General features: G+C 41.9%; 1 protein-coding gene across 2 annotated transcripts; it reads right to left on the bottom strand.

Annotated features, from left to right (window-relative positions):
- Positions 1–6,046: 6,046 nt before the first annotated feature.
- Positions 6,047–13,865, bottom strand: yy1b (YY1 transcription factor b). Of its 2 annotated transcripts, none has more exons than XM_035144011.2 (5): positions 13,106–13,865; positions 11,472–11,634; positions 10,528–10,588; positions 8,243–8,401; positions 6,047–7,150 (listed from the first exon to the last, which is right to left on the bottom strand). In XM_035144011.2, the coding sequence occupies exons 1-5, from the start codon at positions 13,698–13,700 to the stop codon at positions 6,968–6,970; spliced, it is 1,161 nt and encodes a 386-aa protein (XP_034999902.1). In that variant the 5' UTR covers positions 13,701–13,865; the 3' UTR covers positions 6,047–6,967. The 2 variants fall into 2 exon arrangements, with proteins under 2 accessions (XP_034999902.1, XP_034999903.1); XM_035144012.2 differs by having other exon boundaries at positions 11,472–11,622; positions 13,106–13,862.
- Between the last annotated feature and the right edge of the window lie 274 nt (positions 13,866–14,139).

Below are 14,139 nucleotides of genomic sequence, written 5' to 3'. Positions count from 1 at the left end.
GCGCTGAAAATGATGCAGCATTTTTTGAGATCCCATTAGGGAGTGGGCAGAGGGGAGGCCGCACACCAGGCATGCTGAGTGAGTGACTTCCAATAAATGACACGGCATCATCCCGGCAGCACCAGACACCAGATATGGTTTTGACATGAACCCAGATTATCGCGCCGCACCCCCCGAGGGGTTCCCACGCTGCACGAACAGATGCTCCCTCCTCTTCCTCTCTGCTCCTTCTCTCAGTTACATATGCTCCAGGGGTGATGGACGACAAAGAGGCTGGTTGCAGCTTACACCAGACATACCAGGCACCATTAGGAACCATTTTCTGCCCATTTGCCTGATAGCTCCTATCGCCTATAGAAGTGATTTGCTCCCTGTCTGTGGTTTTCTCTCCGCCTGTGCACTGAGAGTCCCCCAATGATGGATCTCACATTGATTTGCCTGTGTTAGAGATCACAGAGAGAACAGTGCGGCAGCCAGACAGATGTGCCAGCCAGCTCCCAACTATGTATCAGCTGCCGGTGAAGGGGGGGACAGTTTAAGCCTCTTTAAGGATCCCTTTCACAGTGACTTACTAAAAGTGCTTATGCTAATCTTGTTATCGCTTCAGGCTTCTGCTAGGCCTAATGGAGGATAGGAAGCTGTTGAGAGGTCATGGGCCACATTATTTTGCTCCGAAATCGCACAGAAACGAAGCGGTACCAAACTATTACATGTTACTGCACGCATGCCTGCTTTTCCTCCCGGCCACAGCTGAATAATTTCTCCGTCCTCACACTGAAATCTGCATTGTTCCGCGGCTTTCATAACCGGCTCACACTGGGATTATGAATTGACTCCGTATCTGAGTGCTAATTCTATTTATTGCTCAGAGTGATTTCATCTGAGTGCTCCTGTTGAGTTGAGATATCAAACCAAGGTGTCACATTTAACATGAATTCCATGCTAATTGGCCATATACGGCATACATGCGAGCACACGTGGGGATATGGACAGAAAGTAACATTGAAGTGGCTGCTGTTTGATCAGTTGTCATCCAACGCAGCCAGCGGGACAGTGGCACGCTGGGTAAAATTGAGAATGTCAGGTGGCTCTTCATAAACAAGCCTTTAAAGGTCGTTTGATCTAACCAGCTCTACATCATTTGTGAAGTGTAGGGCAATCAAAGCCCTGTACAGTCGCTGATTTGCAATGTAGATGCAATGGCCAAGGTCTTTTCTTCCAACTTCAGCTTTAGTGGCCGTGTGGAGAGAAGTGTGGAGACGTGACGAGAATCCTGAAATTAAGCATTGATCAAAATAAAAGTTTGTGATTGACGTCTGGCATGAAGAAGAAGGGAGAGAAACAATAATAATAACAATAATAATAATAATAATAATTTAACGGAATCTAAAATACTTTATTGACCACGAGGGAAATTCGGTTTTGTTATAGTCGTTCCAGCAAAGAACAGAAATATACAGAGACCAAGAAAATAACAGTATAAAATATTGAATAAAATAAAATTGAGAGTTGGGAACAAAATATCTGTGCATTATATTACAATATAATAAAACAGTTTATAAAAAGACGAATAAAATAAATATTTCAAATAAAAATATGTTTATTTATATGGTACTTCTCACAAAGTGCTTCACAAAACACACACACCCAAACAAGGAAAAACTTGTACAAAAACACACTCATAAAAGAATAATACCAAAAAAATTCATTAAACCACCCAATGCAGTATGCGGCATGATAAAAGTACGTAAAAATGTACTCAGAGTAGAGAAGGGAAACACACTGTTAGGTGGATATGGAGAAAAAAACTCAAGTACATAAGATGTACCTCAAATTTGTTGTAATGAATTAAATAGCAAAATCACCTAGTTTTCCATCACTCAAAACAGTGTGTGGTGTTTCCATTGGTGTTTGTTGGTTAGTTAGCGTTAGCATCACACATGAGACTTGGTGGAAGGATGCGGTGTCTGTCAGGGAAGAACCCAATAAAACTGATGCTGAACCAGGCTCTTTTTTTTAACAGTTTCAGTAACATTGCGAGATAGGGAGTTTATTGACAGTTTCACCAATATCCCAGTGAATAATTCATGGATCTAGATGAATCAGACCTATTTACGGGACTGACATCTTTGAGTGTGTGCAATTTGATGCGGCTTGGTTGAATTGAAGTGGACTGCTGGGCCTTGGTGGAGGTTTGTGCTCTACTGAGAGCTATTAGATTTCAGGAAATAGAGAAGAATGTACATCAATGTTTCTCGATTTGTTTCGATTCATCACTGTTTCTCGGCCTCTTTTTTTCCTACGAACCAATGAAATTCCAAGGACATCAAATTATAATGATTTACAATAGAGAATTGCAGCAAATCCTCACATTTGAAAATGAAAAACTACTTTTCACATGATAAATGAGTAGAAATAACCGATTATTGAAATAGATGATGATTGATGAGTGTATATTGTATGTATTTAAGACAGTAATGCGCACATCAATTGTTGTCTTATCTTTTTTCTTTCATTTTGAAGGTTAAATTTGAATTGCAAACCTTGTACAAGCTGTTTTGACAGCAGCGTATTTAATTAAGGCCATGTCAATCAAGCAAATCTGAGTTTGACAGACACAGAGAGAGGATGAGAGGAGACAGGTGCACAGACGGAGAGAGAGGATGAAGATGCACCAAGGTGAAGAGATGAATGCAGTCTGTAGGCAGGCAGGAGGCACTGAAGGTGGAGACAAAGTTGCGGAGAAACAGAGCTCATGAGGGGACCAGAGGTGAGATGAAGATAGCACAGAAAAGTAATAGATGAATTATAGCCCACACTGTTCTGCGCCGTGTCACAGCGGCAAACAAAGGCGGGAATAAAATTGTCTTGACATTTAAAGTGTTCGCAGACGGGGCCTCGGATCTGTAACAAGCGTCAAACATGGGTTGAAATTCTGCCGGCGCGATGCTGACATGCAGGGTGGAGCATTGTGCTTTACGTCTGCAGTGGCAGTCCTGGTATTCAGGGGTATCTCAGCCTCTCTCTCTCTCTCTCTCTCTCACACACACACACACACACACACACACACACACACACACACACACACACACACACACACACACACACACACACACACACTCTCACTCTCTCCTCTGTTACCTTGGCAACATATTTTCTGCATGGAAATAGCATCTCTGTCTATGCCCACTGCAAAAAAATGGGGCACTTCAGGAGATTTAAACACGTCTAGAGCTGATTTAAAATCAGAGATCTGACCTGCAGATTGAATAAAATAAATGATAATGTCCTGAATGTCTTACAATTAATGTGACTGTGTGATAGAGCAATGGACGGGTTAAACACATCAGAACTAACTGACAGGGTTTATAACCAAGGATCTACACAAATTAAAGCCCATTTGTACAATTCTGTATTTGCAGAATAGAGTTTTGTAGGATGAAACATTTAATTTATGTAGATTTAAACAAATAAAACACAAAATTAATGTTGGACGTAGCTTATATAATATTGTGTTTACTCTGGTGATTATTTGCCCGAGGATTTATTTACATCTCACGCTACAGGACTACATAACACAGCTCTTGACAAGCAGATCACAAGCGAGGGAAAGATCCTTGCGGCAGGAGTGTTATTAGGAAATGTAAAATAAAAAATGAAGAGTGGAGGGGCTGAGGGATTGATCTGCGCGGATTTCCTGATTTAGTCTCCACTCACAGATGAAGGGGTTTAGCGCAGCAAACTGTGGGTATCTTCCTGCTGAGGCGACCCCGTATGCCTCGGTGTGATAAATCTTTGTTTGATTCCTGCCACAGAGAGAGAGAGAGAGAGAGAGAGAGAGAGAGAGAGAGAGAAACAAACTAATGAAAGAAATTCCAGGCGTCAAGATCGTAGGTGAGATCACACTCGGCTGCAAATAAGCTGCGACTTGGCCAAAGCGGAGACAGAGAGAGATAAAGGGGAATAACATCCAGGTAAACACGCAGCACAGGATTTAAAAAATGGAAAAAAAAGAGAGAAAAAAGCGATACAAGTGCCTTGACTCCTGGGAGAGAGAAGCCATAATGAAATAAGCATCTGAAAGAGAGCAGGTGTTGGAGGCTTGACAGACTTCAGCTGCATAACAAGTAGCACATTTACTCTCCTCTGCCTTTGTCAATCACAACAACCAATCTGAGGAATAAATGCTCCCTCTCAAAGAAAACAAAGCAAGTGGAATCATGCCTGAAACAGGCTTCACATGCACACACATACACTGAGGATCGCATGGCATCGCACCAGTCAGAGCTGTTCTCAGGTAAAGGAAAACGTGCGCCTGCTCCTGAATTTCAAGCAGTGGGACTGAGCTGTTTAGAGTATAAAAAAGCCAATAACACATCAAGAACGTGCTTGAGCCGAATCAATTTGATTTCCTCAGCAGAAATTCAAAGGTACACAGCTCCCTTTTGTTTTTCTTTCGCCTCGTTGGATCGTTCCCTGTGACGGACACTGGCGACAGGGGATGTCACAAAAGATCAGAAAAGTCTTCAAACAGCTCTTTACCACACACACACACACAGACAGAGGCCTGCTGTGGTTGTTGTCTCTGGGTTTCAGCACCATGGACAGCACTGTCTCCAGGCCGGTCCAGGTCGTTACATATGGTTGTCTGTAGGGGGCAGCAGGAGCGGGTGCAGGATGTCCAGGATCAGAAGCAAAGAGCAGGATCTTAGCAGGATGCTGAGGTCGGCACTTTGTGCTAATCCTGCTTGGCTGTGCAGAAAAAGAGGAAGGGACTTATTGTGTAAGTGTGGACCCCAGAAGGAAGGAGAGAAATCCCACCGAGCTGAGGCAGCTTTCACTAAAAGTTTTTTTTTCTGAGTTAAATACAAACGAAGACTGAAACTTGATGTTGTTGTTGAGGAGAGTTACGTTTTTTAATTACACACACGCTTAGGAAGACTCAATGGAGGAATCTTCTGTATGTTTAATTCAATTCAGTACAAATCCCCCAGACGTTAATTCCTAGATATCTAATAATGCTCATATTTCTCAGTATCATTTGTGTTTCATTTGATAGTGAACAGGTGAGCAGTGGTTAGCATTGTCATCTTAGAGAAAGAATGCTCCTGGTTCGTATCCAGGGGCCTTTCCATGGTCCCTGCCCCTCGTTACCTGGGCCCAGTGGATGGATGTTCTAAATAGATCATGTTTTTTTAAATGTGATTTTTTTTCAAACCTGTAATCTAACTACTAACATAAGCTTTCATATAAATGTGTTTCCCTCAATTAATATAAACAAAAACAGTACACGTGAGTTCGAAATTCTAAAATGGTCTATGTGTGTATATAAATATATATCAGTAAATGTATGTAGCTGCTTTCCACCAATGTTGACGTCTTCATGTGCGTGGCGGAGGTGTTGCTGGAGTTTCTAATATCTGAGAGCACGCCAACAAAGGGCGCTGCTTTCAAAGTGCAGCGGGGAAATGAAAGTGAAATTAATTTGAGGTTAGGGAAAAGGATGTGGGAGCCTTTTGCGTTAAAACATTGTAATTTGGCAGTTTTCTGTCCTGAGCAAATTATGAAGAATAAGTTAAAAATAGAAAAATTATGTTTGACTTTCATTATTGATTAATCTGCTAATTATATTCTTCTACAGCAGAGCTTGAATACAGTGGCCGAGAGGCCTCACACAAGCGGAACAACAGAAAACAGTGATGCAAAAGAAACAAGAATGCAAAAGTGACAACACGACAAAAAAAAAGCCACACAACTGTGCATTCTTCCTTTCTGGCTGCTCCAAGCACCTGTACCGAAAAACCTCAAGAACACAAGCATCAAATTTTAAGCAGCGGCTGGCTTGACCGAGTTTTCATAAACACCTGCTCACTAAAAGCCTTGTTTCATGTCAACATCCATTGTGGTTGTGTTTCCACTGTGTCGCTCTTGCATTCGTGTTTTCTGTGAGACGTCTCGGTCATCGTTTTTGGGAACACTGATTCTATATTGATAAAATGAAGAGTATCAGTGGTTTATTAAAAAGATACACTGAGTAAAAACTTAGTGTATTTTGACAGGGTTGCAATGACCCATTTTATTGTGGGCAGTTGAGATACATGGGTGTAAATATCAACAAAGGAAGTAAATGGTTGACTTCGTCTGTACATTACATTCTAACAAAGAAAATGATGGTCTTGCAGTCAGGTTAATGTACGCTTCAGATACTTTACATGAGACAGAGTAAGTGTATATTACCCATTCATCTGTGTAAAGACAATTCATAGAAAATATAAAGCAACTCATGACTAAAAGTTTAAATTGGTTAACACTTTAAATCACACCTCTATCTATGTCTACATCATTTTAATACAGCCATACAATACAAGTATACAAGGTTATTTTGTGGTTAGAGAAAAGTACAACCAAAGAGGGTATGGAAAGCAAACATAACAGCTGTTTTTTTTATTTCTCATACATGTGAGACGGGTCACACAAGACCGAGGCCGTTTTGTATCATAGGTACGATCTCATAATGCAGGAGAAAGAAAAATAAAATCACCATCTTACTAAACATAGCCTGAGTCAAGTGTACAATATGCACACTCGAGGAAAATAAAAGCTATGCGAGAAAATAAGATACTAAAGGATCGCTGCTTCTCTGCTCACTCTGGTAAAAATAAGTCTCTGATGTGTGTCCATGAGTTCCATCTTCTGGCAGCTGAGCGCCACTGGAGAAACAAAGGGGAGCGTGTTGGCCGAGTTTGGGGAATAGTCACTGTGTTCCTCATCCAATAAGACAGCAGAAGAGAGGGGGACGCAGGAAAACTAGCTGATTTTCAGTGTTTCTTTTTTTTTTAAAGTCACATTTTGTAATATAAATCAATTAAGTCTCAAGCCTTTCATTCCATCTTCAAAAGAGGGGTGTGCCGCCAGGATGCTCTTCTTTTTTTCCCGTCTGTGTGGCTCGACGCTGGTGGACGGGTTCTCATTGGTTGTTTTTGGCTTTGGCATGTGTCAGAATGTGAGACTTTAGGTTGGTTGACTGGGCGAACTTCTTATTGCAGCCGTCGAAAGGGCAGACGTAGGGTCGGTCTCCAGTGTGGATCCGCACGTGTGTGCGCAGGTTGAAGTCCAGAGAAAACCTTTTCCCACAGCCTTCGAATGTACACTAAGAAACGAGGGGAAGAGGAGTGTCAGCTTCAGTGACTGTGACATCGGCTTTGATAAACCTCTTCCCCACATCAGATACTTACTACATTAGCTTGTGGGGTCACAATAAACAAGTGAATAGTATTTGCCCATCACTTCCTTAGCACTGCCTCACAGCTCTGAATCTATTCTGGAAAGTTTACGCTCCAGCCTACGCTAACAAAAATAACACGAAGTTTGCCAAACACAGTTAGTCCTCATCCAAAAATCCATTTTTTTTATGTCGTTAAAAGTGAAAACTGCTTATTTTAGAAGAAATGTAACAGTTTGAACTTATATGTATCCGTATTATACTTATAATAATGGCATTGTCTACTTGTAGACTGTAAGACTAGAAAAATATAGTTTCTTGTTTGGCATCAGCTGATGAAGATGCTGACTTTTCACTTGAGACATGCAGCCTGATCCCAGTATTTTAGGATGATATCATGTATGTAGGGATATAAAACATATTAGATTATTCTGCAATATTCTCATGTTAAATTAGACTAAAGCAATTAAAAAGTCAGCCAGTGATTTTTATAAATGATTATGATTAACTAGCTAAGGTACAACATTAAAATCTTCTAGTGACTGACATGATTCTAGATTACAGAAATGATCGGTTGTCATTCATTCTGTTTTTTCTCTATCTGTACACATTCTGATAATAAAACAGAATAAATATAATTGTATATGTTCAGCAACAGAAAGCTTGACAGACATGGCAGCAGTAATTATGGGTAAAACTAAAAAGGCCTAAACACCCGCCAAAATATTTAATCTTCACTGACATATGCCAGTAATTACAGAGAGTAGATTCAATTAATTAGCAATTAACTTTTGAGTGTATTCCCAAACTCTGAGTTCATGCAAAGTCTTGGCCAATGAGTTATCCTCCACAGACATAGTTAACTACAGTGTTAATTCATTTAGTACAAGGTGGGCGTTCATTCTGAGCCCTAAAAGTGAGCATTTCTTATTTTCCCAAACTGGAACTAGCTTATGTGCTTATAATGTAAAAATAGTTGCAAGTGTCTCTATTAATGGAGGGGAGTGTGATGTTACTGACCTGGAACGGTTTCTCCCCTGTGTGAACGAGTTGGTGACGTTTGAGTTTGGAGCTCTCGACGAAGGCCTTGCCACACTCGGCGCAGACGTGCACTCGGGGTCCGTGGGTGTGGAGATGCTTCCGCATGGCTGAGTTATCCCTGAACATTTTTGTGCAGCCCTGGGGAGCGAAAAGACAAAAAGAAGTTTTGTAGACACTGAAGTGGGGCAACATAAGGTTTTTGCTTCTATATAAACATATGCAGTGGAAAGAAAAACAAAGAATAAACTGGTTTTCTGAATAATTTGGTTATTAAATGTGAATTGATGTACATCTAAGTCAAACGTATAGACAAACACAATATGCGAAAGCTAATGACAATAAAAATCTTCTGTGTCTTTGTTGAAAACACTCAATCATTCACAGCCTGGTGGGAAAACTATGTGAACCCTTGGATTTTACAAGTGGTTGAAACTTCTTTTGGCAGAATTAACATCAAACAAGCTCTTTTCCTGTAACTGCAGATTAGACCTGCACAGTGTTCGGGCGGAGTTTTGGAGCGCTCTTCCTACAGAGCTGCTTCAGCTTAGACATATTCAGAGGATGTCTGGTGTGAGCTGCTGTCTGAGCTCATTTCACAGCATCTGTATTGGGTTCAAGTGTGGGCTCTAACTGGGACACTCCAGCAGGTGGGTTTTCTTTGTTTGATGTCGTTCTGTTGTAGATTTATTCACGGTTCAGTCATTGTCCTGCTGCATAACGCAGCTTCTACTGAATTTCAGCTGGCAGGCAGACAGCCTGACTGTACCCTGTAAAAGACCTCGATAAATATAGGAATTAATTTTCCCTTCAAAGTTGTACAGCTCCATAGGCCAAGAGACAGCACAGCAGCCTTGAAAAATGGTGCTCCCTCAGCCCTACCTCATTATTCAGATGATGTTTTAGTGATCCTAAAAAATCCCAGACATTTCTGAAGGTTGCCTTTCACACATGAATGCAGCAAGAGATTCCGGGGTAGAGCACGTAGGAGGCAGGACATGACGTATAAACTCGGTTGTGGAAAACACCGGGCTTTTGTTTACAGCACATCAACACCAGCATAAGTCCTCATCACCGTGATACTTGTATTCCTTTTGTGTTTTTCAGTTTCACATCTATTGTGTGTTAGAAGTGTCACTGACACAACCATTTAGTTGCTGTGAACGTTCCTGCTGTTCTAACTTTTGCCACTTGGATATTTCACTAGGGAACTTGCAGGAAAAGTTCCAGAAAATGTCCGGGAGAACCGACTTGGACATTTGAGGTCTCATATCCAGCCCCTCTGGAAATTTTCTGGGAAATATCCGGACTTGTGTCTGAGAGCAGCTTTAGTGTCATTAGTGCACATAGTCACTTGATCATCCTGCAGTGTCTTCGGAGTCCTCTCCGCTGGGCACCCTCTTCTAAGGGAGCGCAGCCACAGAACTAAATCATCTCTATTTACAGACAGTTTGTCCGACTGTGGACTGATGAATATCTAAACTGTCTGAGACGATTTCGTAAACATTTCCAGCTTCATGCAAATCAACAGTTCTTGATCACAAGTCCTCTGAGAGCTCCTTCCTGCAAAGCACCATGCGCATCATTAGATGCTTCTCGTGAACAGCAAACTGAAAATGTCCAAATGTTTTTATATGTTAAAGCAGCGCTAACACCCAATCTGGTTTCATTGATTTGACCTCAGGTTTATTATATACTGACTCCAATAAGCTATTGTTGGTCATTAGCCTCGGGGTCCACATACTACACTGTGAATTTATGAATAATGTATGATTGAATAATACATCGATTCATGTGTCGTTGGGAAAAAATAGGTTGAGTTTGTTTGTAATTATAACCAATGAACCATATTTATGACCAATTCATTCATAGACGAAAGAACATGTTTTTTCTAACCACTGTAATGTCGAGTTTCCTCAATATCTTTTATCACTTTAACTTTAAATCAAGTTTAAACCCTGAAAATAAGTGGATCATGCTTCATTCTCCACTGAAGTGTTAATGTTCTGTTAACAGCTTCACACTTATAGCAGACAATATTATATATTACCTTTATATTAGCTGAACAGGTAGTTTGTTCTCCTGAGAATATGAACATTACCCTCTACATTTGAGTGCCGTTTTAACTGCTCAATAACAGTTGTCTTTCATTTTTCAATTACACAAAAAGCAACAATGTAAGACTCTTCAGCCCGTTTGGAAAAATTAACTCATATCACAGTAAAGTGGTCGTAACGTTTGTTCAGGGAAAGTGTCATCAGACTCACTTTATGAGGGCAAGCTATCGTCCGGGGTGCGTCGTCCTCTTTGACTTTCCTGGGTTTCATTCTGTTTGGAATAAAAAGGACACGTGGGGGGTTTTGACAAACAAAAATAAACACGTTTCAATGCCATCCCATCATCACATGCACCCATATTAGCTACGAGGAGTTTAATGTTGAGTCTCTTAGTTATCAAAGTTCCAGTGATGGGGTGTATGCTGCAGTAGCTACATTGCTGCTTGACATTTCACCTCCACACAACAGTGGGGAAAAAACAGCTTTACATTTCACTGATTGACACTTACAAGACAAATCAATGCCAAAACAACGTTTGAAAATATTTAAATAATATTCATATCCTTGTCTAAATGTATCGGCTCCTGCTTCTTTTCTCTGTGAGTTATTAACTCCTGATTGCACAAAATCCATTTAGAAAGGTCATCTTTTATTAGAGCTCTGATGAGCATTTGCTGACACTTTAAAAGACTAAATGACAAAATAATTGGATGAAAAATCTATAATGAAAATGAAAAAGTGTCTAAACTGACAATGACAAATCCTGGTGATTATTTGTTTATATTTTTCAAAATTAACAACAGAATAAACATCTAGATACTTAATATCTCTTATTATGATGCCCTATCAATAGTGTACCTTGCACATAAAATACTTAACACATACAGTAGACATACGTTTAACTCATTCTTATTTTTTGTATTTATTGTTTTAACAAGTGAGCTTTAAATATAAAAATGAAATAAAAAAAAACGTTGCTACACAAAAATGCAAGATTTAATTTTTTTACGATTGTACCAGAGCCATCTTTGTACACTACATTTCCCCCCCTTCATTTAAATTAATAATGTGCATTTAATTATTCCTCGCTGTTGTCCACAGTCACATTTACTCTTGGGAACCAGTTCTGCAGAGACCCTGAGACTCACACTCACCTGGCAAACTCAGCCAGCTGCTTGGGGTCTGACAGGTCGATCCCTGGGATGCCACCAGGGGGCAGCTTCTTCCCCGTCATGTACTCTGAGTAGTCTGGAGGGGAGTTCTCCCCGACGATCTGCTCCTCCACCACCGACTCATGGTCGATGTCTTTATTATTATCTAGGAAAAAATTACAGAGACTGAACCGATAACACAGTACTGTGTCCCTAACTGCAGACATGGGGGATGCAACGATCTGCTGCTGCCAATCATTGAGTTGCAGTAAGACTCACATTACTGTTGCATAGTTACTCTGAAATAATAAAACAATGACAGTTCTAGACACCAACAGTGAGGTATTTACTTATAAATAGTTCACCCCCTACAGCCGAGAGTGCTACACTTATATTGTTTTGTAATTTACACAAAAATCTGTTTAAATAAATTAAAACAAATGTTGATACTAATAAGTCATCTTCTTAAAACTGCATACAATTAAAGAAAATCCTTGCGTGGGGCAATTAGAATTAGCTTTGTGCACAAAAACACAAACAAATGCTACACAACTTCCTTTAACAGACATTAGTGCTGTTTCCCTTTTGAGGGGGGGGGGGTAAAAACGTCTACTACTTCTGCTTTGGTTATAATAAAAGTCACATTGCTGTTGCATAACTATGGAGGAATCATAAAATATGACACATTTCTAAGTAGTATTTACTTATATATAATTTCACTCCCTATTGCAGATAGTGCTGCACTTTTTACTTTGCACCAAAATCAGCTTTTTTTTTAAAAATCCTCCTTTCAATGTAATGCTAAATGCTTCGATGACAGCTAAACACATGACAATGCATTGAATCGTTAAATAAAAAATGTCCCTGTTCATTCAAATGACTGGTGATCTAAAAATAGCCACAGATCTTGGCTGTGTGCAGAGTGAACGGGTTTATTAGCGGTAACAACCAGTTCAAGCTGTTTTTCCCTCATTTGGCAGCTCAATAAAACAGAGAATAAAAGCTCTCTGCGGTTATTTAATCCTACATATTAATGCTGGATTAGCCCCCGGTTGGTGTTAGTGGGCTCACAGTACCATCACACAGGCTGCTAGCATGATGCAGACGCTAGCCTGTGTGGCTAACTAGCTCCGCCAGCACCCGGAGCTAACCAGCTAAACCATTAACTGGCCAAATAGCGCCTAGCTCCTAATATTTCACACATTTTAAACATTGACAGTCTTTACGTGACTATTCTGCGGCGAATAAGCTGCATATAAGCGGTGAATTCGCCACAGAACTGCGGCCTGAAGACCCACGAAAACCCCGTCTGTCTCAGCCCCGAGCGCAGCCGCCATATCTGCCCGGCCGCGACTATCGCCATTTTTTCGGGGCCGCCGCCATACTTACTAGACTCGGGGAATATGGCGGCGCCCAGCAACACCTAAAACATGGCCTCCCTTCAAAACAAAAACATATCGGAGTGACACATTGGGGCTTCGCATCGACAAACGCGGAATATTCGGCTCTTCTCACCGCGGTGCAATGGGACCACTCCAGGAACTAGTCTGGTGCAGCAGGACAACGCCCAGGCAACGAGGCCTCATGCAAAGGCTAACAACGGAGCTGACAGACGCGGCCGGGCCAGCGTTACTTACCCGATGCCCACATCGTGACAGAAAACTCCCCCTCCAGTGTCTTTATTTGCACCTGCTTCTGCTCCCATTTTCTCCCGCCGGCCTCCGCGCCGCTTAGGTAGCTCTTTTTGCCCGCTTTCTTCCCACCACCGCCGCCTGCTCGTTTCACCCGACCCACCGAGCTCTTCCCGGCCACAGTCACCAAAGTCTGCTCGATGTATTCGTCCTCCACCCCCGGAGCAGGTACCGGGATGAGGATCTGGTCCTCGTACCCGCCGCCGTCCGTGTGCATGTCCGAGTCGTCCCCGCCGACCACCTCCTCCCGGGTCTGCACCAGGATCACCTCCTGATGATGGTGGTGGTGGTGGTGGTGGTGGATCGAGTTGGGGTCGTCCGTGACCAGCGGCTGCAGCGCGATCATCGGCTGCCCGTCCTCGTCGTCGTCGTCCTCGTCCTCGTCCTCATCGTCGTCGTCGTCGTCGTCATCCCCGCCGACCACCGTGGTCTCGATAGTCTCCACCGGTATCGTCTCCACCTCTATCTCGTGGAGCTCCACGATCTCGGCCGGCATCTCCGAGCCGTCTGTCTCAATGTACAGCGTATCTCCGGATGCCATATTGAATCCCGCCAGCTTGCCTCTCTCATTCACGCCGTGTTGTGTTCCTTGTTGGGCCCCGCAAACACACTCACACACCCCCTGCTCTGCTCCGCCGTCTCTGCTCCTTCGACAACAACTCCTCTCTCCGGCCCACCACACTTCTCGTCGCCACTATGGGCTCTCACGCGCAAACATCGCGAGACTTGGCTGAAAGCCTGCTCTCACAGTCGGTATGTTCCCTAGGTTTAGTTCTAGTGTTTCTGAAAGCTTCACAAGTCAGTGGAGTCACCAACTGATCAATGTGTTTAATAAAATGTGTATGTATTGATCCTGATTGATTGATTGATTGATTGATTGATTTGAATTCTATTCATGGATATTAGTCTCTCTTTTTGATTGACCAGCATCTACAACAGGAAAACCCACAAATTTTCCACCAAAATGTCTTATTTGTAAT

The sequence above is a fragment of the Hippoglossus stenolepis genome, chromosome 20, assembly GCF_022539355.2.
Source record: "Hippoglossus stenolepis isolate QCI-W04-F060 chromosome 20, HSTE1.2, whole genome shotgun sequence".
Taxonomy (NCBI): domain Eukaryota; kingdom Metazoa; phylum Chordata; class Actinopteri; order Pleuronectiformes; family Pleuronectidae; genus Hippoglossus; species Hippoglossus stenolepis.
Note: the sequence above shows the minus strand (reverse complement) of the source record. Positions and strands in the feature narration are given on the sequence as shown.